This window comes from Drosophila rhopaloa, unplaced genomic scaffold, assembly GCF_018152115.1.
Source record: "Drosophila rhopaloa isolate 14029-0021.01 unplaced genomic scaffold, ASM1815211v1 contig_115, whole genome shotgun sequence".
Classification (NCBI taxonomy): Eukaryota; Metazoa; Arthropoda; class Insecta; order Diptera; family Drosophilidae; genus Drosophila; species Drosophila rhopaloa.
Genome location: NW_025334990.1, coordinates 17,470,618 through 17,493,207, shown reverse-complemented (window position 1 = coordinate 17,493,207; position 22,590 = coordinate 17,470,618). Strand labels below are relative to the sequence as shown.

The following is a 22,590-nucleotide window of genomic DNA, read 5'->3' as shown; positions in this document are numbered from 1 at the left end:
CAGAATAGCAGTCAATATAATTATAATTTAATTCATTCCGATTACTTTTAGGTCAATAAAATATTTAAATATCAATATGCTAACGTTTTCCATAAGTTGTAAACAGTTAAAACTGCTAGGCAAGTTTTATTATTTAAAAAAAAATTAAAATAGCGTAATGTTACTTCGACGTAACGCTCGTTGGCTTAAAAATCTATTTACGAATATTTAGAACTTTCTCAAAACTCATTTCCTTATAGCAATTCTTTATTTGGAGAAGGTTTTTGTGAAATAAAAAGGAAACCAAGGAGTGCTATTCTATTCACCACCTCTGTATTTACAGGCGTTGATAGTGTAGTAATTAGTTAGAGCGTTCCGCTACCACTGACAATCGCTCCTCTATATACTCCCGTAGCAGGTGGCATATCTAACAATAGCATCGTCAGTGGCGCTTAACCAGTTGCCACTTCTGGGCCAGATTATAAATGGCCAAGCATCTGGTGGCTGGTGGCTCATTCGCTCCAAGCCCGAAAAGAAACGCGTCGCGATCGCTGCGAACGGTCCGTGTAAAATAGAAATTTGTTTCAGTGTTGGCCTAACATATATGGAAATTACTTGTGCTGCAACGGAATATGAAACCAGGATCTGCAAGCTGTCAATGAGAAATCCCCCAGAGTGCCCACACTCGACCTACCTGAAAAATTCACAAAAATCTGAAAAAAAGGCTTTAGCACTCTTGCGCCATGTGTTCCAAAACATTGGTAAGTACCCATTTTCTGTGAATGAAAAAGAAATCAGAAAATAGTAGACATACAAATTTGATAACATGTTAGTTGAAATTTTTTTGTCTGTAAAAGATTACAACAAACACATTATCATTAAATTGAATTTAGAAAAAATAAATATAATAAACTCTCATTAAGAAGTACTTTTTAAACTAATATGTATACAAAAACCGCGCTTAAAAGTATTTTGAATTTTTTTTGATAATTTACCATGAGACTATTTAAATGAACATTGTAAGACAACAATAATATGTAAAACTAAATTTTCTAATTTTAAATGTATGTTTGCTTTTCAATTTCGAGGAAACAATTCCTATTTTTGATTTAAGAACCATATTTTTTTGAGCTACTGAAAGTTTGTACTCGTTTTAAGCATTTTAAGTAATTTTCGTTTAACTGTTTTGGATAGCCAACATAATTTGCGGCAGAATTTAAGGTTCCCGTTTCGAGGATGCATGAGCAACTCTAGTATCCTTTTAAGCGGAGCTGTAGGGACGATGAAACTTACATGAGCTTGGATCTCTGGCAATATGCAAACAGTAATTGAATTAATGCCATGAGCCAAACGAAATGTTGACCGAACCCACACACACACACACACACACAAAGAGAGAGCAGCTGTGCACACACAGGCAGCCAGAAATGGTTTGAAAATTGGAAATTAACAAAAAGCAAGCGGAAAAAGCGCTGGCACAAATTTAGCTGAAAATCCGGCAAGAAAAAAAACCAGAGTGGATGGGTGTGTGTGTGCATTTTGCATGTTGCTGCTGTTGTTTGGCCAGCATGCGAATTAGTGTTGCCACTCGACACTTTGTCCTGGCCCAAAATCTGAGCCAGAGGAGGACAACGGCGAGGACGAGTGACAGGCGGCCATCAGCCGAGAAAAGCTTGCACTTTTCTTTCGAGTGCAGTGGGCCTTGCCATTTTCCCACTTTCCACACCCCACTTTCCACCCGCTTTTGAATGCTTAACGTGTCACTTGGCCGCCTCAGAGTGTCGGCATGCAACTCGGCCAGCTGCAAAAATATGCAAATTAGACATCAAAAATGCTTTAATGAAAATTCTGCCTGCGGCGCAAAAAGAAAGAAAGACTGGCTGCAAAAAGTGTGAGCACACTTTCGCCACAACTAATATACATTTCTTGCTTCTCCTTCTTGCTCAAAAACTTTATGCTAGCCATGGTTAGCTGGCCAAATTGATTTCGCATTTTATGGGGCCGGATGCTGATTAAACTGGGCCATAAATCGTTTTGGCCATTGACAGCTGGCCATGACGTATGGCCGCCCTCGAGCAAAGTGGATCGCTAATTATCATAAAAGCGACACTGATGTGAATCTATCAAGGGATTAAATAGCTGTTGCCGATAACTGAAAAATATACGAATTTATTTCAATTTAAATGCTCCCACATAAAGTTAACTCACTTGGTTAACCAGTTAACAGTTCTAGCCATAACAATCGCTTCGCATGGGCAAATTAAATAAATTTTGCAATTAAAAGTTGCACTCCTTCGGAAGCATTTGTCAACGCAAATAAGCGTAAATTAAGTTTATTTTGCTTCTACATTTTTTCCACTTTCCCAACGGTTTTTTCCTCCCTTGAGTCCCTGGGAATACGAATACCCATCCCAGGACATTTTCTATTCCCAGTTGTTTTTTGTTGTGGCTGCGCTTCCTACGACCGATGGTTGTCTCTGTTGGTTTTGTTTCGTATACCCTTAGAAAATACATTTCAAGTTGTGCCTCTAACTTGGAAGAAACACAGAAAAGCTTTTTTAACTGCAGGATGAAATATTGTTTGTTACTTACAATATTATTGATGCGCGTAGGCAAAATTCTTTCAAGTTTTTAATATTTATGGGGTGTAAGAGAAATCTCTACAAGCTTACTAGAAGTAAAGATATCTGTAAATAGATTAAAAAATTATGTCTTTCAAACAATTCCTCTTCAACATCGCCTGAAAGTTAAGGTCACCTGGTCGATAGAATGTCATCTACAGTTTCCTTAATTAATTTTGAAATAATATTTTTTTAAAAACAAGCTATATTTTACTTTTACACTTAGGTAAATGCATAGATATATACAGGAATAATTTATTAATGGTTTTGGACTTATAAGTATTGTACTATTTTATATATAATATTTGGTTTAAAGCAGGTATATGAACGGAAGAAAGTATATAGAATGCCACAAAAAAAAGCTTAAAAGACTTTGCTTTAAATTTCCTTTTAATTAAGCAAAGTTTAGGACCTGCTAGCCATAAGGGTATCCAATAACTCGCTATTTAATTCTCCAACTTTGATTCCATTTTATTTTGTTTGCTAAATGGGTAGCACCGCAATACGAGGATGGCAAGTGCAGCTTCCGCTGGAACTAAAACGGAAACAGAAGCTGAAGCTGCAACTGAAACTGAAACTCAAACGGCAGCCGAATCTGTGTCTGTAACTCACAGTCGCATTTCATGTTGTTTTAATTACTTTCTGATTTATTTAACGTGGCGCCAAGGGGGGCGGAAAGGGGGCGCGGCACATCGGAGCATGCCACATTGTTGACTATAATTAGTTGCACTGTCACCTGAATGCAGCCAAATGAAATGGCAAATAGAATGAGCACAAAGGCATGTCCCCTATTTCGGCCTGGCCAAAACATGATCTCGCATAAAATGTGTTCAAACAGCCAAATTATATTTACATTATTTAAGTGCAGTGACAAGAATTTCAACGGAAATTCGGGCCAAAACAACAACGTTATGGTTTTCACACAGAATTAAATAAGCCTCTAGTTAGCGCGCAAAATGTTGTTTGTCGTTTCAGGTAATTTTAGAGCATTATGACCCGAAATTAGAGCAGCATTTTCAATGTTTATTATTTTAACAATGCTTGTTCTGGCCTTCGCCATTATAATTTCCCCAAACTTTCACAAAGTCCTCGGCAAAGCAACGGGCTTAACGAGATGCAAAAGCACAGCTCTACATTGGATATAGAACAAATTGCATGATTAGCATTCGCCACATGTTTGAACAAACCCGGAAAACATGTCAGTTAAATAAATAAGTTCGCCGAAAATTGCATCCATTCTGAAAGGTCATGTTTTGGCACTGAAATTTAAAACAGTTTTTCGTTCAATAAGCCATAATCTGTGGAATGTAACCAACCTTAAAATGAATGCTCTTGTTCTGTTTGTAATTTTACACGTTCTGATTTTGCAAAACATGTATACCTAAAGATGGTGAATTAGCATTTAAGTTATGCTAATTAAAAGTTAAGATACTACAATTTTTGGATTAAATTGAAATGATAGCCTATTGCTTAATAATTGCTTGTAGCTTACGAATAAAACTTTAAGACGAAGTATCAACCAATTTACAAGCACATTTATCTTGGATTTTGTAAAATAGCCACTGCCTTTTCCTGTGGCAAGCAAATGCTTTTCTCCATTAAACAGGAAACATTTGCCTAACAAATGAGTTGACCTGATCAAATGAACCATGTCCTAACCGCAAATTGCAAACTGTATAATTTGCTTGCACAATTAATAATAGTTCCGGTGCTTAATATAATTAAAATTGTTTCTATTTGAAAGGATTATTTTGGGGTAATCAACTCTCTCGCTCGGAAACCAACTTAATTTAGACCACAAATGGGTTTTGCCGTTGCCATGACAATAATGCTAATTAAATGCACCTAAAGTTGGACCCCCTAAAACACTTTGCCATGAGCTGTAAAATAATAACGAAACTCTCTTACTCGCTCAGTTTCCATTTTTACCTTGGAAACTGGCAAAACAAAAGTTAACCGAAAAAAAATGCATATTGCATGCGTGCTCAAAAATTAATTGGAATGCAAATGCAGTGGCCAAAGTTGCACTTTAATTACCCTCTTTTTGGGTAGGCGAAGGACCCCATAATTATGGCCCAAAAAGGGGTCCTGTATCCGTTCGTGTCGTGTCTACAATTACACTAACTAATGCCGTTTAATTAAGTTCACACGTGCCACAATTAAATCTTCAACGCTAATTGATGAGAGAGTGTACGAGTGTGTGTGTGTGAAGGACATTGGGTTCATGCCTCATCGGTTTTTTTAAGCGCCAAACAATCTCACGTAGTCAGCAAACGACAAACAAATAAACGAAAGAGTAGCAAAAGGTGTACGACGAAGCGTGTTGGGAAATCATAAATAGTTTCTCCCCTGTCCAAAAACATATCCTTCCCTTACGAATTAGCCTAAGTCGGATTTTGCCAGTGATGCTATATTTTTGGTTACCTAGGTAAAGTTCGTGGTATTAATCTTATATGTCTTTCTTCTTAAAAATAAAGACATTTTATTTGTTATTTTTCTTGTACCAGTTTACAAGTAAAAAAGGTTAAGACTATTTTTATATTTTATAAAACAAAAAAAAACATAAAACAACCTAACAATTCAATCTTTGATGAAACAAATATTTTTTTTAAAATTAAATAACTTCAAATCTTAAAGTTATTTGAATGAAAATCAAATTTAATAGAAAGAGTCAAAACTACACCTAATAACTAAATATTATTAAGAATTTATAGTACCTAACATTTTTAAAGCTGGGTATATTTTAGGTACTGAACTTGAGCTACACATTCGCTTCCCGAATATTTGGCACGTTCGCTCCTCGAAGTGGGCGTGCCAGCTTGAGTTACGTTACTTTTCGAATCAGGGCGGGGCGGATTCGAAAATTATTTAGCAAATTAACAGGCTGACAAGTCAACTGTGTATGCATTCGGAAGTGGCTGACGTGGGTCCAATGGCTATGTGACCGGATTGCCAACAGGCGGAAAACTTATGGATGGCCGGCACGCAATTTCTTACCTTGGCCAAGAAAGTTGCCCGAAGGGGGTGGGCCATTAAAGTAATTCTCCAGCCGTTTGTTTTGCGAATTTCGGTATTTTGTTTCGGCCTGGCTTTGTCCGGTCGACCACCTGGAATTCCTTTCGTGTTGTTGCACTTGGAGTGTCCAAATATTTTGGTTGCGTCTGAGACCGCAATGCAAACATACACAGCGTTTATTATGTGTATGTGTCGGCTTAATGTCCTGTTAAAGCCAGCTTAGACTGGGATAAGCCAATGGTTACGAGTGCAGGATGGGTGGGCTACAGGATGCAGTCCTGTTGTTGCAACTGAAGTTCCATAATGAAGCTGCTTGTTAATAAAAATTGAAATTAAAGCAAGTCTTAACGAATGTATTTGCATGCGATGGTAAATCGCAGAAAAATCATGCACAAAGTAATGAGATTTTTACTTACAGAGAAAAGAATATCTTACCAAGTCTAGTAATAAAATAAATTAAAGGTCTTAAGGTTAAAAATAATATCAGCCAGAATCTCTTAAGGCTTGAATCACAATTGTTTTGAATCACAATTGTTTTGAAATCAGTGTCTGAATGAAAATCGGTATGAATTCATCGGAGTTTCGGAGTTTTAATTACATAGTTGTATACTTTAAAGTGGCCTGAAATCCCTACTGATTTTTTTAGCCCCTTCTATAATAAAAAATATAGTTTAAAGACAGTCATCCTCAAATTTAAATAAGCCACGAACAAATATATGTGATCCGCTTGAGTGAGATATTTTTTCTCTGTGCCAGAAGTTAATTATAGCCGGCAATCTGCTGGGCAGGAGGCAGTGGCACGCCCACTTCCCGGCCAGTGCCTCAAGTATTGCACTTGGCATAATTTGTGCAGCCGGCAGAAGCTCGTATATCAGACAGCAGGCGACGGTCTGAGTTCTCTCCTTCTGAATTCGACAACTCAGCGAACTGAAAAGCGGCGAAAAAATGGAAAAACCATGGAAAAGATGGACAGGACAGGGCGAGTCCCGAGGCGGGAATCCGCCAACGAGGTCAACGACAGGCCAAACTGGCCGGCAGAGAGCAAACTTCAAGTGTGACTGGGTCTCTGTGTGTGTGTGTCTGTGTGTGTGTGATGGCCAACACTTGGTGGACAATAAAACAATTAAACGCAAAGTCAACATGGCGAGCCAAAAAAGTTAACTCCACTCGACCGGCCACGCCCCCCAAAAACCACCGCCGCCCCCAATGAATTGAAATGGGAATCGAAAATGGAATGCAGCTGGGCCAAATGCCAGTGCCATTTGAATGCAGCGAACGCGCTACATGCGGCTGGCTATTGCTACTGCTGCAGCTGAATTTGCCACGGGGCGTATACTTAATCAAAACCAAAACATACGTATACGCCACCGCACTTGGCGATTTCGCTGGGCTTTTGGCCGCTGGTTGCAAAGTGGCAACTTTAATTGGAATTTATGGTCGAACATTATGCAGCATTACATATATGGATCTCTGAGCCATCTCATTTCGCGCTTTGAGACTTCTCCGCACTTTTGAGTTCTCCGGATGACGGGGAAACTGGAAAAGTGGAAAACGGGGAGAACTACGTCATTTGCGGGGCTTGAATACATCTCGCCTTGAGTGACGTTATCCGTGAAAACTTCTTACACGCGCCGCACAAAATGAAGAAAGGAAATACTATCCGGTTTCCTGTCTGAAAGTGCCAAGGATGTGGCTGCTACTTTGCCCCACACACTTCGAAATAATGATGAGGCAACAGCAACTTGAATAATTTCCATGAATATGTGAGAGTTCTTAAAGTTTTTCCGATAATTTATGAAATACTATTTTCCAAGGGCCGTTTCTCTAGAAAGATATTAATAAAGATATTCATTTTATAGAGAAAATATTTTTATATAATTATTCTTTATTTCTTTATGCAAATTCCTTTAATTCAGTTGTAAAGGGTGCCTTAAATCGAATGTTGGGGACTCAATTTGCTAGGCATTTAACCCAAGACAACCTAAATCTCGACCGCACCATCTAGTTTGTGCTTTCGCATTTACCATATAAAACCAAGATTTACAATCTCCGGCTGCACCCGGAAAGTGCATAACTTGACAGCAATGCTTGTCGACCGCATTATCAAATCTTCATCAGACCCGAAGGCGCTCAAGGATATTAACCCATGAGGAGCCCTTCACTCACTACGCCCACCCAATCAGGATTTAAATCGTTTTGTGGGCGTACACCCGATGTCTGTTGTTGTCTGTTTCTCGTACATAATGAATGGTTGCCCATCAATTGCCCCGGGCTTCGGGCAATTGCAATTTGTGTCGCCCGATAATTGTCCTGTAACAGGACAAGTGCAATCGTAAGCTGACCTCCTTGCCAACGCTCCACTGCTCCCACGGATGCTCCATGAAAATATGACCGGGATCCGTGAAGTAGGAGGATGTCGTCGTTCGCTCAACCATAAAATAAAAGATAATCATTATTTTTCTAAGATTGAACATAAATTCTTCGCGTGCGCGCTCCACCATTAAACGTGGCGCAGCTTCCCCGGAAATGCATCAAAATTTGCTGCCTGCCTTCGTATCAGTTTCAGTGTCTGCGGAGCGGAAATGCGCTAGCGCACAGGAAAAGGAATAAAGTACGCACACACACAGACCCACAATCACCCACACCACCACCCACACACACACACACATACACAGCTCGCAGGATGCAGCGGTAGCCCGTGGCCTTTCCAGTTCCCAGCTGCAGGACATGTGAATGTGGGCAAAAGAGTGCTGGGGCGTTAAGAATGCAACGCCTGCAGCTGCTATAGACCGGATGCAGCTCATTTCACTTGGACAAGCAACAAAATGCAGGCCCAGGACTCGCATCCTGTTCCCAACCCTTTTTCTTCCCCCTCCCTCCAGGATGACGATGATGAAGGGCAGGATAAAGACGCATTGCCGGGTTGATTTAATAAATTTCCAAATATTTTCTCGCAAAATATTTTACTGCATCCACGCGACTGAAAGTCAATTTAATAAACTGTTAAACAAAGTGCAAAGCCAACGGGGAAAATACATACAAGTTGCCATGCCAACAAAGAGGGCATACCCTTACTTCTAGAAACTGGTAAACGAATAAATATTTGTTTGTGGAAAGCTATTAAAAAATGTTGAAGTTTAAAATATAGATTACTTCCCTTTTTCTTACATACTTACACATTAGAACAGTCTTCACTTCATTAAAGCAATAGTAATACGGAGTTTGAAAACAATTCTTTTAAAACCTATCGATGCACTATATATATTCGTTAAAAATAGTTTCCACTTAAAAAATAATTTCCAATTAAAATATTTTTAGGGCAGGATAATTTGTCTGGCCTTTGGTTACATATGGTATACCCCAATAAGTGCATAGGGTAATGAAATGGTTGACTAAAGTGTGCTAAAGTAATACGTAATGCGTTCGAGAAGAGCGGCGTGCATGTGTTTCTTAACATGTATGCATGGCTATATGTGTTTTCGTTTGAGTGTGTGTGTGTGTCTATATCGTTCGCGTGCTCGACATCTTCCATTAAAACTTAAAAAAAGTTCGCTCGCTTAATTAAATGTCGCATAAAATGGAATCTTGAAACACTTTTCAGCCACAAAAATAAAAAGGGCCTTGACTTTCCCTCTTTACGTTTAACAACCTCTCTTCTCCTACCGAATTTCCAAGCACCACTCCAATGAGTCTACCACCCACTCCACCCAGATTTTCCACTCACTTCCCAGATTTTCCACCCACCCCCCAGATTTTACACCCCCTCACCCACTTAAGTCCATCAGCGTGTGGCGCCGATGTCGAAGTGATTAAATTGAGCAACCATTAAAATAAATATGGCGACAAATGGTTCAAGTGTGAGCTGGGGATAAAGAAGTGGAAGCGTGGGGCGTGGCTCATTAAGCGAAAGATGAGGAGGATGGGGGGGGATTTTCCGGCTGGGGTAATGATGTTTGGCCCCAGCTTATCCTCTGTCCCCAGAAATTATGCGCAAATTTGTGAATGATGTGCGCCGTCTGCCCCGCAAATTTTTAATAACTTTTGCCACAAGGGGAGAGAAAGGAAAACAGCATGGAAATTGGGTATGAAAAATCTGAATTTCCGGACGGGACTCGGCTAATTGAAATCAATTTGCCAGCCAATCGACTGACCCCATGTCGATGATTAGGTCAGAAAGGGCAGCTATAAGTGTGACAACAGCTCCTTGAGCTCCTCGATGGGAGTCCTTTTCTCCTCCTTTCCAGCCATTTCTATCTGACACTCGAGTGCGACAAGCGGCCTTGTTGAGTGCTGGCCAAACTGTCATTCTGAGTGGGTGGCTGCCTCTTTGCCAGCCCATCAGACCATCATCCCATCAGCCCATCACCCCATCGGCCCACCAGATATAGCAGATCTAACAGACCCACCTGTTCCGTTCCTTTTCGAGCTGGCAATCAAGCTAAAAGCACCTGGCCGAGCCCTAAGCTTTGCTTATTTGTTTGAGAACTAGTGGGTGGTAAATATGGGTGTGCAGTGGGTGGTGGGCGGCACTTTGGTCCATTGGTTGGACCCGTAAATCTTTCCGCACACTTTAGCAATTTATACATAACCGCCGGCATTTATTGTCACTTTTAGCTGCGAGTTCACCACCCCGCCACCCGAAAGCCCATCACGTTTCGCTATTTACATTCGCCACGGCCACATTTTTGTTGTTTTCTTTTTTGCGCCAGCACTTCTTTTTTTTTCCTAGTGCCCCGATAAAGTCATCTTCTTCATTTGCAGCCGCCGGCTGTCCAAGGACCAGAACTTTATTTGCCACCGAACCGCCAAATGGCAAATGTCACGTTGCAGACTTATTAGCGCGTTTTTCCGTCCTGATAAAATGTCGCTGGCAGAATGAGATTAAATAGGGAGCTCTGGGTAGGTAAAAAACACACGGCCATCTTGCGAATACAGAGCTTTGCATATTTTTGTCTTGAATATTTATCAAATTGCTCATACGCATAGTGGGCCAGTGGCTGAATTGATGTGATTTATGATGTGGGGTGCGGGCTGGAAAAACCCCTGTTGATGAATTACTGGCCATAATGATGCATCATTATGGGGAACTAATTGCGTGCCTGGCCCACAGACAGTCATTTGGCATTGTCAATTACCATCGCCAGCGAGTCAGTCCCCTTCATAAATTAGCTGCGCTGATCGAATGAAAGTTTCATCAATTGTTTATTGGGCCATGGGCTCACACTCGACTTAACCCATATATCAAAATCACGCCGTGGATTTTCTGGGGCAGATGTCACATTTAATTGGATTTTCACATCGGCCTTTGTTTGCTTTTGGCCCCAGCGTTCTAATAAGCTATTAAATAGGCGCCCCAGGCGAGAGTTATCCCCTTACCGAAAGGGCATAATTGAGGACACCTCCTCTAGCGTCGAGTTCCCCCTTTTCCTAGATTACCCACAGGACATAAATAACACGAGGACTTCCGTTTGCCATAAAAGTGACGCGCCGCTTGGCCAAAAGGCGAAATGGCGCCCTGAATTGCCAATGACAACATTTCCGTTCCGAGGACAACAAGCTCAGACTCGCAAATCGTAAATTTCAATCAATGGAGCACTCGACTCTCACTCGATTTTGGGTTTGATTCAGAAAAGTGACAAACATTCTGCTGCCACGCCCTCCGCCAGATGGGTATTAATTGCCGGACTCACAAATTTGCAGGGCACCGCAAAAAAAGCATACTCATAATAATTCAAATTTTTGTTTCTTGACTAAACTCTTTTAAAAATTAGGCACCACTAATGTGTTCCGTTTTTAAAATTTAGAATATTTTTGTGGACCACTTTTTAAATGTAAATTGTACGTCGATATATACACAATTTATGGGCCAATTCGAAGTTATGAAATACATTCAAATTAAGTCAGAACATTAAGGTTTTCATAATATTTTTTCCAATTCTAATTTAAAATAAAAAAATTATATAATTAATTAATAAAAATTTTTAAAGATTAAGTAAATAATAAAATGTTTCAGTGCATTTGCAAGAGCAGCTGTATCCAGAACCTCTTAACAAGTTGGGTAACTTGCCGCCACGCGAGTGTGTTGCAATATAACTCGTAAATCATTAAAACTTCGCTCATAAAAATAGGCCAAAACGAGTAACAAGAGGAGATGAATGCTGTGGAGCTTAATATCGCACCATAATAGTTGTCCTTGGCTCTTCAGGTTAATCGAAAAACTTTTACCAAATCATTCCGGTAAATTGCCATTGAAAATAGCAGCCTAACCGCAGGCAATTTAGGCCTCAATTTTTGTGACTAATTGCCAGAATTCCAGTGGTTTTCGCAGCTTAAAGATGCTTTGAGTTTGTGTTCAGCCAGGAAAAGTGATGGGAAGACGGGGTTGGAAATATAAATTACATGTTCCTGCAATGCGCAATTTATATGCACATAATTATGGGGGGCCAACGCTGATTATACGGACTTTACAAGCTTTCTAGATCACTTCGCCGGAATGCTATTTCACGTTCGCAGGTACGCGCCAGTTCATTACCATCATCAAACGGCAAGTCCAATAATAATAATAATAATATCAAAGTTAATTAGCAGACATCAATCATGCGATTATTTCATTTCATTTATTTGACTCGGAAAAATTGATTCGCTGCCAGACAAAAGAGCAGTGAGGTGCCGGGAAATCGCCAATTAATGAGCAACAGTTGATTAAAAAGCATGAAAGTAGAAGCCTTTTATACGATTTATATTCAGTCAGTTTATGATGATTGAATTTCTCCAATTGCACTTTTCCTCATGCGATAATGGCTAGCTTTAATGCTAAAGGTACTTAAAAATGGTAATTTAATGGCTGAGCTGATTTTATTAAATCATTGCCCACGCATGAAAACAATAGGAAAATTAAATAGCAAATATGTTTATTAATTATGTGGTCCTCGGTTAAAAGCAGCCGCAAAAGTAATTAGTTGTATTTTAATTACGAGCCTCTGTGGCTGGAAAAGGCTATTTATTTTAAATTTATAAAATTTGATTAAGGTCGTTTCAAAACAACTAATGACTTGTTTTGACTAATTTTTGTATTACATATAATTACATCCGCTTTGCTTGGAATTCACTTGAATTCAGTTGTGCCCAACTCGAGTTGAGTGAAAAATCAAAACCAAATTGGCAAAACTGCTGGGAATCGCATTGAAACAATCCGCAGTTTTCCTTCCAAATAAAACGACAGCTTTCAACTCGTAAAAGTATTTATGTGCTTTGTATCTTTGATTTGTTTTTAATGCGACTCTCGCTGCTGGGGCAATAAAATCTTTTGACGGACAGTGTCAACATGAAAGAGACAAGCTGAGGAAATGCGAAAGAGACGGATGGAGGGTCTGAGAAAGAGATAGACTGAGGGCAGAGGAAAACAGACAGAGTAATCTGCTGCGCACACACGTTTCAGTGATAACCAAATTCGAAAAGTGACGGCCAGCAAGCGAATAAAATTATATTGAAAAATGTATACACAATGTACCATATAAATATGTATATATTCTCGGGACGTTTATGACTAAGTAGCCTGCATGTGGGCAAATGTGCAATATAAACTTTTATGCCATACACAGTTTTTATTCACCGCCACTTGACCTTTTTCAATTTTTGGGTCGTTCTTGTTGTATCTTTATGAACAAGAAGGACGTTAAACGAGTTAGGGTTTCTGGCTTTTAGAACGGGCTAACAGAACGTAAAAGGTTTATATCCTGCCAGTCGGCTTAAATATGGATGAGTCGGAATTGAAATACGAGCAGAAATTTCACTATTTCACTGATTTGTTTTATTTGTATTTCCTTAATTTACAAATTAAATAGATTATATAACAATATCTGTATTTAAGCCATACAAAAAGGTTGTATCACTAATTCAATTATCGCTAATATTAAATTATTCAAGGGCTTATGATTTTATTCTGCCACCTTATTTGTACTCAATGGAAGGCTAATTTCCGTTGGTTTTTAATTGATTGAGGGTAGCACCGGATACACATCCCCGTAATTCGATCATTTTAGTGACCTAGAAACAAATGATGCCCCATATTTGGTGAAATTCTCTGTTTGGCTTCGCAATTTGATGTCATTCAAAAATTGAAATTAATTTTCTAGCTATGACAAGGCAATTAATCGTGTGTCCTCGCTGTTTGCCAGCGTAATTCTTTGAAACTAGATTGTGCGCATTCCGTATGTATACTCGCACGCAAATGTGCATAAATCAAATTAAATTTGCCAAATCACGAACTTAATTTAAATGTCAGCAGAGTAGAAGTAGCGTTGACAGGCGGAGAATTTTGTTAAAAACCAGGGGGAAATACCCATTTTGCATGTCCTTAATGTAGCCGCCCTTTGCGTTTATTTATGCATTACGAATTACTTGCGACTTTCTTGCAGTTGTCGCTTTCGTTTCCGCCAATGGCCATTTCCCATCCGGCAGCCGTTTTCCTCGATTTTTCGCCGATTTTCTTTGGGCTTTCTTTTTTTGTTGTCAGAACTGCACGCGCGATTTTCGTAGCCATTGGATAAAAGGGAAATCGAAATTAAACTGTCCAAGGGGCTGTGCAGACCAAAAATTTACGACCGTGCGCGTGCTAAACGTGGCACAGACACAGGAGGTTTTCCAACCGACCATTTTCCGATTTTTCCCGCCCTTCCGCATTTCCCGTGGCCAACTTCGAGCGGCGTGTCCTTTCATTTGGCCGCAAACATCCGCTCAGTGAAATGACTTTGTGGCTGGTTTTACATAACCCTGACAGACAGTCGGAGAAAAAGGAAAAGCGAAAGGGAAAAGATTTTAGCAGCAAGAGGTGGGGGTGGGGAGGGGGTGCGGGGTGCTTTCAGGACCAGCAGGATTAAGTCCTTGCGGGGCCTGCATGTGTGCATTTGATTTTTGGCCAACATGAATGTTAAATGCGCATTTGTTTCCGGCCAACGCAAGCTCATGATTATTTTATTGAGCTGTTACTGCTACGTTCTATTCCCGCCGAAATTTCCTCCGACATGCATTTTGCCAGCTGATTTAGATGCGCCACAAAACCTCTTTGCATTCACATTCACAGCAATCTCAGAAGCTTCTATTCATACTTTCGGCTGCTGCAGATAGAAAAAAAATGAACAAGAATATATATACTTTATAGGGTCGGAAACGCTTCCTTCTACCTGTTACATACTTTTGCACGAATACAATATACCCTTTAACTCTACGAGTAACGGGTATAAAAATTACACTTAAATTAAGAAATAAAAAATTTAATTTATTCCAAAACCACTGACTATTTGAATTTAAAATAACATAAATAAGAAAGTTATAAATTAGTAAGAAATTCCCAGAAATTTTATTAGAATTAAATGGTATGCCTAATATAGGCAGACGAAGACCTTGAATTTCCTCATTTTTCCGAGAACCTCCCAGTTATACTTGAACTTGCTCAAATGATGTGATTACCCAATCTCACTGTGCATTTACACATGTGGCTCGACTAGACTTGAGTGGCTTTTCCGGATCGCTGCACGCACAAATTGCCACTCGAATGGCTGGCTTACCTCTACAGCATCTGTATCTTTGTGTATAGTATCCGTATCCACATCGCAGCCGCATCTATATCTAAATCTGGATCTCCAACTGCAACTGCTTCGCTCTATCTTTGCAACTGCAAGGGCGGAGAAGTACGAGTGTCTCTGCATCGCTGGCTCGCAACTGAATTTCAACGAGCACAATATGAATATACATTTCCATAACCCGTATGGATTTCAACTACTTGGTAGCTACTTAGCTGGCAATCTCGAGTAACACAATTTCGAAATTGTGAAAAGGGTTGCCACCGGCATTATTCGCTTCGGCTGTTTGAACTTTCATGATTTGGGCACAATGTAAATACAATCAAATCCTCAAAAACCCCAAATAACAACTTGAATCATGTTCAGATTTGGGCTCTTCCAGCAATCAAAATTACTCTTCAGCCTCACTCAACGTAAATACAGCATAGGGTCAGCTCAGGGATAATGTCATCGAAAAAGTCCTTCGACTAAAGTTATCAAATACACAACTAAGCGGAAATCCAGCCTTGTTTTTATGTTTATTAAATAAAAAGAACACAGGTAACTGTTCCACCAGAACAAACAAAAGTTTTTGGCAAAAATATTGCACACTAAAGGACATGTGCTGTCTTCAGAATAACTAAATATTTCTTATTTTATCTCTAAAATACATTTTTTAAATATAAAAATATTATATAAAAAATATTATACAATTCTTAGGTAAACAGTAAATTGAAATGTATTCTAGTCTAAATGCTTGGAAGGAGATTTGCTAATATAAAATCTTTTAATAGATAAAAGTTAAATTTGATTTTTAAATTTTGTAAGCCGCTTTAAAAAAACATAAATAAGCCCTTGAAAATACAGGGTCACAACATTTATTTGAATAAAATCCAGTTCTTTAGAAAGAGAATTTCACAGAGCTCACATCAAAGACAAGCTCGGAATTAGTTTGTGCTCACAGGTTGATGAATGGGTGTATCTTTGGAGTGCATTCCAGGCCGTTGGCATAGCTCGAAACCAAATGCCATATATGTAGATACCCCCGGCCTGACACATTTATGGGGTAAACTTTGAACATAAATTGGACATATGTCTTCTGCCACCCACTTGAACGAAGGCGAACTCATCAGGATTGGGGGAATGCAATCGACAAACGAGCCAAAGTTTGCTGCTGCAAAAACTGCACAAATAAACAAAGAATGGCAATTTGAAAAGGCAATTTCGGGACCAGGACATGATTGTCATTAAGTCCTGCCACATAAATAGAGCAAACGGAAAATGAGTCAACGGAAGTAGGACCCACATGACACTTATTGCTGGTGACGCCTGCAACAAAACTTCAAAGGAATTTTCGTTGAGCAAGTGCAGTAATGACAACAACTGCTAAGCTGTAATTGCAAAACGTTTTTCTTGACCATCTGATATTTTGCGGCAAAGTGCAGGAAGTTTGTGTCCACTTCCTCAGCTGATTGAAATGTCCTCGGAGCATCCACTCCTCCTTCAGCTCCTTTTTCTGCTGTAATCTGTGTTTCGTTTCGTAATCTCAGCCGGGGTGATAAATTGATGCATAAACCCCAAGGCAATACCCAAAAAGATTTAATAGGAACAGCCGGCAAATATTTGCACACTTGAATGGCTCAGGGCGCCTTAACTTCGTCAATGAGAGAGATTAAACTTTTGCTCGAAGGATGTCAAAGCATCAATTTGTCAGGCGACGACAACGGCTCAAAGGATTGTCGACGGGAGGTAGAAGCAATCACAGGACCACAGCAAAGAATATGCCAAAAAATATACATTGCTAAGAAAAAGAAACACCTTTTTCTCAGTAGCAAATTTAGGAAAAAGTACATTGCAAATGAACTGGAACGAACTTTAAAAGAAAATGAAATCTAGTATTGTAAATTTGTTGTTTAAAGTTAAATATCAACACCTCTTTGATAGATTATAGATGTTTTTTTCATTCTATTAATTAATTTTAGATTTTTTAGAAAGCTAAATATTATTTTATTCTATCTACCATGTACCTTTTAAGATAGTCACGTTTTCTAATTTTAACTAATCTAGATTTACTATAATGTTCAGAAATTTCTCATCACTGTTGCCACGCAAACAACTCCATCGAAATTATGAAAGAGGGACGAGGACTTTTGTCATTTTGACATATTTTAATGCGAATTTACAACAGCCTTGGGCTTGGTGGGGGAAAACCCCGGCCACTTGAGCCTACCCTCCTCTGACAGTTGGTCAACTTTAATTTCCAGCCCTTTTCAGGAGCCAGGCCTTCGGGGCTTCATCTTCCTTGCCATTCCGGGCCACATTTAGTGTTGCCTACTTTTCGGCGCCGTTTCCCGGGCGACTGGCAGCATAGTAAATTTAATAAATAAGTGGAGATTTCTGCTGGCTGCCTGTTATTGTTGGTGCGGCATACCTCAATCAAAGCTTGTGCCATACAGCATATATCTATATACATATATTTATATATATATATACATAGGACATATACAGGACATGGCAACCCCCTTTCAACAGGGTCTTCAATAATTTTTTACACACACGACAGACAGCTAGACTTGGGTCGCTGTCATGTTATATTCCCGTTAGGCGGTCCCCGGCACAAAAGGCCAAATTGCAAATAAGAAAGGAATAAAACCGAATGGAATAGAATAAAATAACATGAAATAAAAAATGACTTGTGTTGGGAAATAAGGTAGGAGATAAGATATCCTTTAAAAACAAGTTTAATAAATATATAAGCGGGTGCTTGACCTTATCATTATTAATTCAATGTGCAGTGTGTATATTAATACTTATTTAAATACTAATAATATGATAATATCAAAAATGGTGAAAAATAACAATGAAACTAGCAATAAGATATATACAGCAATAGAGTTGATTGTTTAAAAAAATGGCTTATATTTTTGTTTTTACTTTATTACTCTTTAAAGTTTTTAGTATAACTATTTAAAATGCAGGGAGAATAGTGGAAGAGTACTTAACATCCCCACCTATCTGTGCAGCTTACCTTATTCCCCATATGATAAGAAGTTGCAAATACACCTGAACAAATCCTATTTACCCCACCGAAAAAGAGAGAATAATACGTTCAAGTGCCATTTATCTCACGCGGCCAAAAACTTTCCATCGACTTTCACCCCGCACACACGCAAAGTGTTGTAGCCAAGTGTGAATGTGCGGGTGAACTCTGCATATTTCTCCTTCCTGCCCTTGACACTCGCACACTCGCACACCCACACACTCCCCCCGTTTCGGTGTGAGCTAAATTGATTTGACAAATATTTTGCTTGGCGTTTATTACATTTTTTCTGTTCGCATCAGCATTGGGAAAAGGCTGCCGATCTGCCCTTTTCAAAGCGAGTAACCCGTCGCTGGCAGGGATTACGCTCGCTATGGCAACAATTTCAATATGCTCCACTCCCAGGCAGCCGCACTAATACACTCGGAAAAAATGAACAGCTTTTTGTAGTATAACTAAATATAATTGGGAGCCAAGAAAGCTCTTAGGGTTTAAATCCACTTATGAAGGAAAGAAAAAGAATGGAGTAAAATTAAAAATTTTACTTTGACTATCATCGCAGGAGTTTCAGAAAGCAAAATATATTGTAAAGTAATTTTAAATTTATAGAACATGTTATTGTTTATTGTTTGTACGAAACAAATTATTTATGCTAAATGCCATTTAGGTCTCTTTAAGCATACAGAAATATTTAAGAGAAATTTCGTACATAAACAAGTTTATTAAAGTAAGGAACTGAATATCATTTAAAAATACAAAAAAAACCTTACAATTTTATCTATTTTTAGATAGCATAAATAGGTGTATTTTTATTATTATGTGAGAAATAAAATAAAACATTTTCTTTCTGTCCATACACAAACTCTCTAGCTCAAACACACACATACCTACTATATGGCAGCAAGAATTCCACACGACGCCACAAACACATGCTTGGGGCAACATTTAAATACATGGGGTTGAGTAAGTGAGTGAGTGTGTGTGCATGCGTGGATTGCATTGTTGTACTTGCTGCACTTGTTGCATTCCCGGCACTCACATACACTCACAAACTCACACACTCTCGCAGTGTTCATATAAATCAATATGAAAATCAAAGCGAGCCAAACAAACAGGAATTTGGCCAACCACGCGAAACTTGTGAGCAGCGGCGACTTAAATGGAGAACACATCGTACATAGAACAACAGTCAATGAAAAAATATCATTTGAAAAAAAATTTATAATTTTCAATTGAGATAAACAAGGCACTCAAAAAAATATATTAAGTTTCTAAAGCCTTGCTCAAAAATATTTATTAAATCTCAATAAACGGACAGTTTTGATATACAACCTTAACTATTGAGCTATTTATAATAATGTAACAACTATAAATATCCAATTGAAGAGCTCAATCTAGGGTACTTACATCATTTTTAAATTGTCTGTAAACCTTAACTTAAGTGTGCGGTTTTCCTCAGTGAATATTAATTCCTTCTCTCCATTGACTTTGATTTGGCCCTCTCCAATTTCCAATTTTCCACTGCATACTGCAGGGTATTTCACTCTCATTGTGAAAATGAAATCGATTGACTTAATCGCCTCTTGGCAGGATTAATTTTCGCATTCACAGCATAACATATTCTTACATTGGCTTAATCGCCTCTTGGCCAGATTAATTTCCACATTCAGAACGGAGCGTGTCCGTACATAAAGGACTACCAATTTCACACAAAGGCAGACAGCTCCTTAGAATCGGGGATCTAAAATTATGAGAGCATTAGTGCCAATATTGGCATTCGGCAAGCTGCATTAGAGGATTGCAGTGATTGTTTGGTTGAGTCCATTGTTGGTAGGTTGAATGATTAGAGCTAGCTGGCCAGAGGTCGAAGGTCGGGGGAAATCCCGTAATGCACTCGCCTTCCAAATGGCCAAATGAGAGTCATAAAACGCAGGGCCACAAATAAGCCAGAGCGCCAGAAGAGCCACTAATTGCAGCATTAAGGCTCTAGACCACCGATGAAGGCATCAGCCGGATCAAAGACCCAGTTGACAGAGCCGTAGTGTATTTAACTTCTCCACCTGCATATGCTAACATGTAAACAGTGCTGGCAAAGAGCAGATTACAAGAAGTAGCCAAGTCAAGTTCTTTTACTATTGTCCAAAAAAAAAAAACTTTATTTACTCATGACCACATTGTAAAGTAATAAAAACTTTCGATTGTTTTGAGTACTATTTGGCTTTAATTTTTAAAGTCATCATAGAAAGAATTAAAATTCGAATCTGTCAACTAATTTAAAAGCGAATTTGTATTGTCTAAAATTATTATTGCAATAATACCTTCCAAAAAGTTTAAAGAATAATAAATAACCAATTAATTTGCCATTATTGCAATGAAAATAAAATTTATTTTGCAACCATTTTAGATAATATATACAACTACTAATTTTTGACAAATAGATTCTATCCCTCAACCGTTAAAAAAAATGTAAAATAAACAATTCGATTTGTAATCATTTTGAATGGACTGAAGAAACATGGCAAATGAAATAGTTGCGGTTCAGAGCCATCAGACATATCCAAATTTGGCAGGAAAACAGACATGTTACCAGCAATGCTTGTAACTACTTTTCACTGCCCCCTCTCTTTCTATTCCTCTTCTTCCGTCTCTTTCATGCTGCTGTTACAACACTGCGGCGACTTAAAGCGGCAAAAAGTGAGCTACGTGCAGATGCCTCACCTGTGATAGAGGTGATTAACAGGATTTGCAGGCAGCAGGGCAACCAATCTGCTACATGTACAAGTCCTTTCTGCGTTCGGGTGTGTGTGTGTGTGAACATGGCAACCGTAGATGGCACACATGGCGTATGCGTAACATCAAATCTAGAGGTTGGCTCCTGCGGTGGCTTTTAATTGAAAGACCGGGCCCAACTTAAATTTTGGGACATCGAAAATGCCGTCGTCAACTGTTGGCCAGAGAACATGGACAACAACAAATTAATCCGAAAAACTTTGAAATTGGCAAACTTTTGGGCGATTAATTAAAATCGCTTCATGCCATTGATGAAACAATAATAGGAAAAAACCAATATTTGACAATTGCCAATAAGCGCCAGACAGAGCCGAAAAATAACAATAACATGGGGGGATCACATCAACACAGCAACGAAAACAAGGAGCGAGAGCGCAACAATTAAAACAAATCGAGGGGAGAATTGCAGGGGCTCTTGTTTTTGCAGATATAAAAACCATCCACTCCCCCCCTTCAAAAAACATACCACTACAAGGATGCAAATTGGTACTCTCCTCGCTTAGTTTTGTTGTTTTTCCGGCTGCTGCCAGTGCAAGGACCAAGTTTTCCTCGAACAATTGCCGCCGTGCTGGGAAATTCAATTGAAAACTGAAAGGTCACAAATTTATGCAATATATATCAGCACTAGCGAACGCCCCCACATATGCCAAAGGTATATCGGCCGGTCTACTATATAGATATATATTTTTCTGTCTGTTCTGGCCAGGTGAGCAGCTGAATACTATCTGGCCACATTGCAGTTTGATTGCAAAAATGTAATTGAATGGCAACAGCAACCAGTCGAGCTGTTGTGTTCTGTTGTTCGGACAAAAAAAAAAAGAGCCAGTAAAATATTAAATAATAAACGAAAAAACAATCATTTGCATAAGGCTCAGGAGCATGGGTGCAAACTATACGAAAACTAACACCATAAATTATGAAATTATATTTTCATTGGCCCAGCCTTTGTTTGTGTTTTTGTTTTGCAACAAAAACATGCGGCACAACACGTGAACCGTATTTCACAGCCATATTAAAATAAGTCGAGGTTAGGCAGCTTCCACACAGGAAAGTGATAAAGTCCTATAATAGTATTTTAATGAAAATGCACCTGAAATCCTTACGCCTATAAATCATCAAGATAAATTTTGTTAAGATAGGCCCCATTAAATGGGTTACGGTCAAGTGAAAGCCAGACAAGATTAGATCTTTCAAAAGAGACTATCGCTAAAATTATATCTAAATTGATAAAAGCCTGATAACGAAACGTGAGTGAAAATGTGATATTTCACTCACGTTTTCTTTATCGTAAATCATGAATGTTTAACAATGTTGGGTAAGGTTATTGTTAACTGAAAGTCAGACAAGATTATGTCCATAAAAAAGATTATCTTAGGGATTTATTATCTTCAAAGAAACTGCAAAGTTTCTTGCTGTTCAGATCTGTTCAAGAATTCTTATCAAAGTAGTAGTTATCATATCAAGTAAGAGCTAATTATAATCTCTAAAAATCTCTACAATTAACAAACACCTGACAAATATTTGATTAAGACAAAGGGCTTTTCTTAATGTTGTTAAAACAAAATAATTAATGGCGTTATACAAA

The 22,590-nt window shown here is 38.7% G+C and overlaps 1 protein-coding gene across 1 annotated transcript in view; it reads left to right on the top strand.

The window, feature by feature from the left end:
- The first annotated feature begins 513 nt into the window (after window positions 1–513).
- The window catches only part of LOC108049341, a 28,530-nt gene continuing 6,453 nt past the window's right edge, over window positions 514–22,590 (top strand). Inside the window, exon 1 of the mRNA XM_017130482.2 lies at window positions 514–740. Coding sequence (XP_016985971.1) covers window positions 723–740 — 18 coding nt within the window. The 5' untranslated portion in view covers window positions 514–722. The remainder of the gene's footprint in view (window positions 741–22,590) is intronic.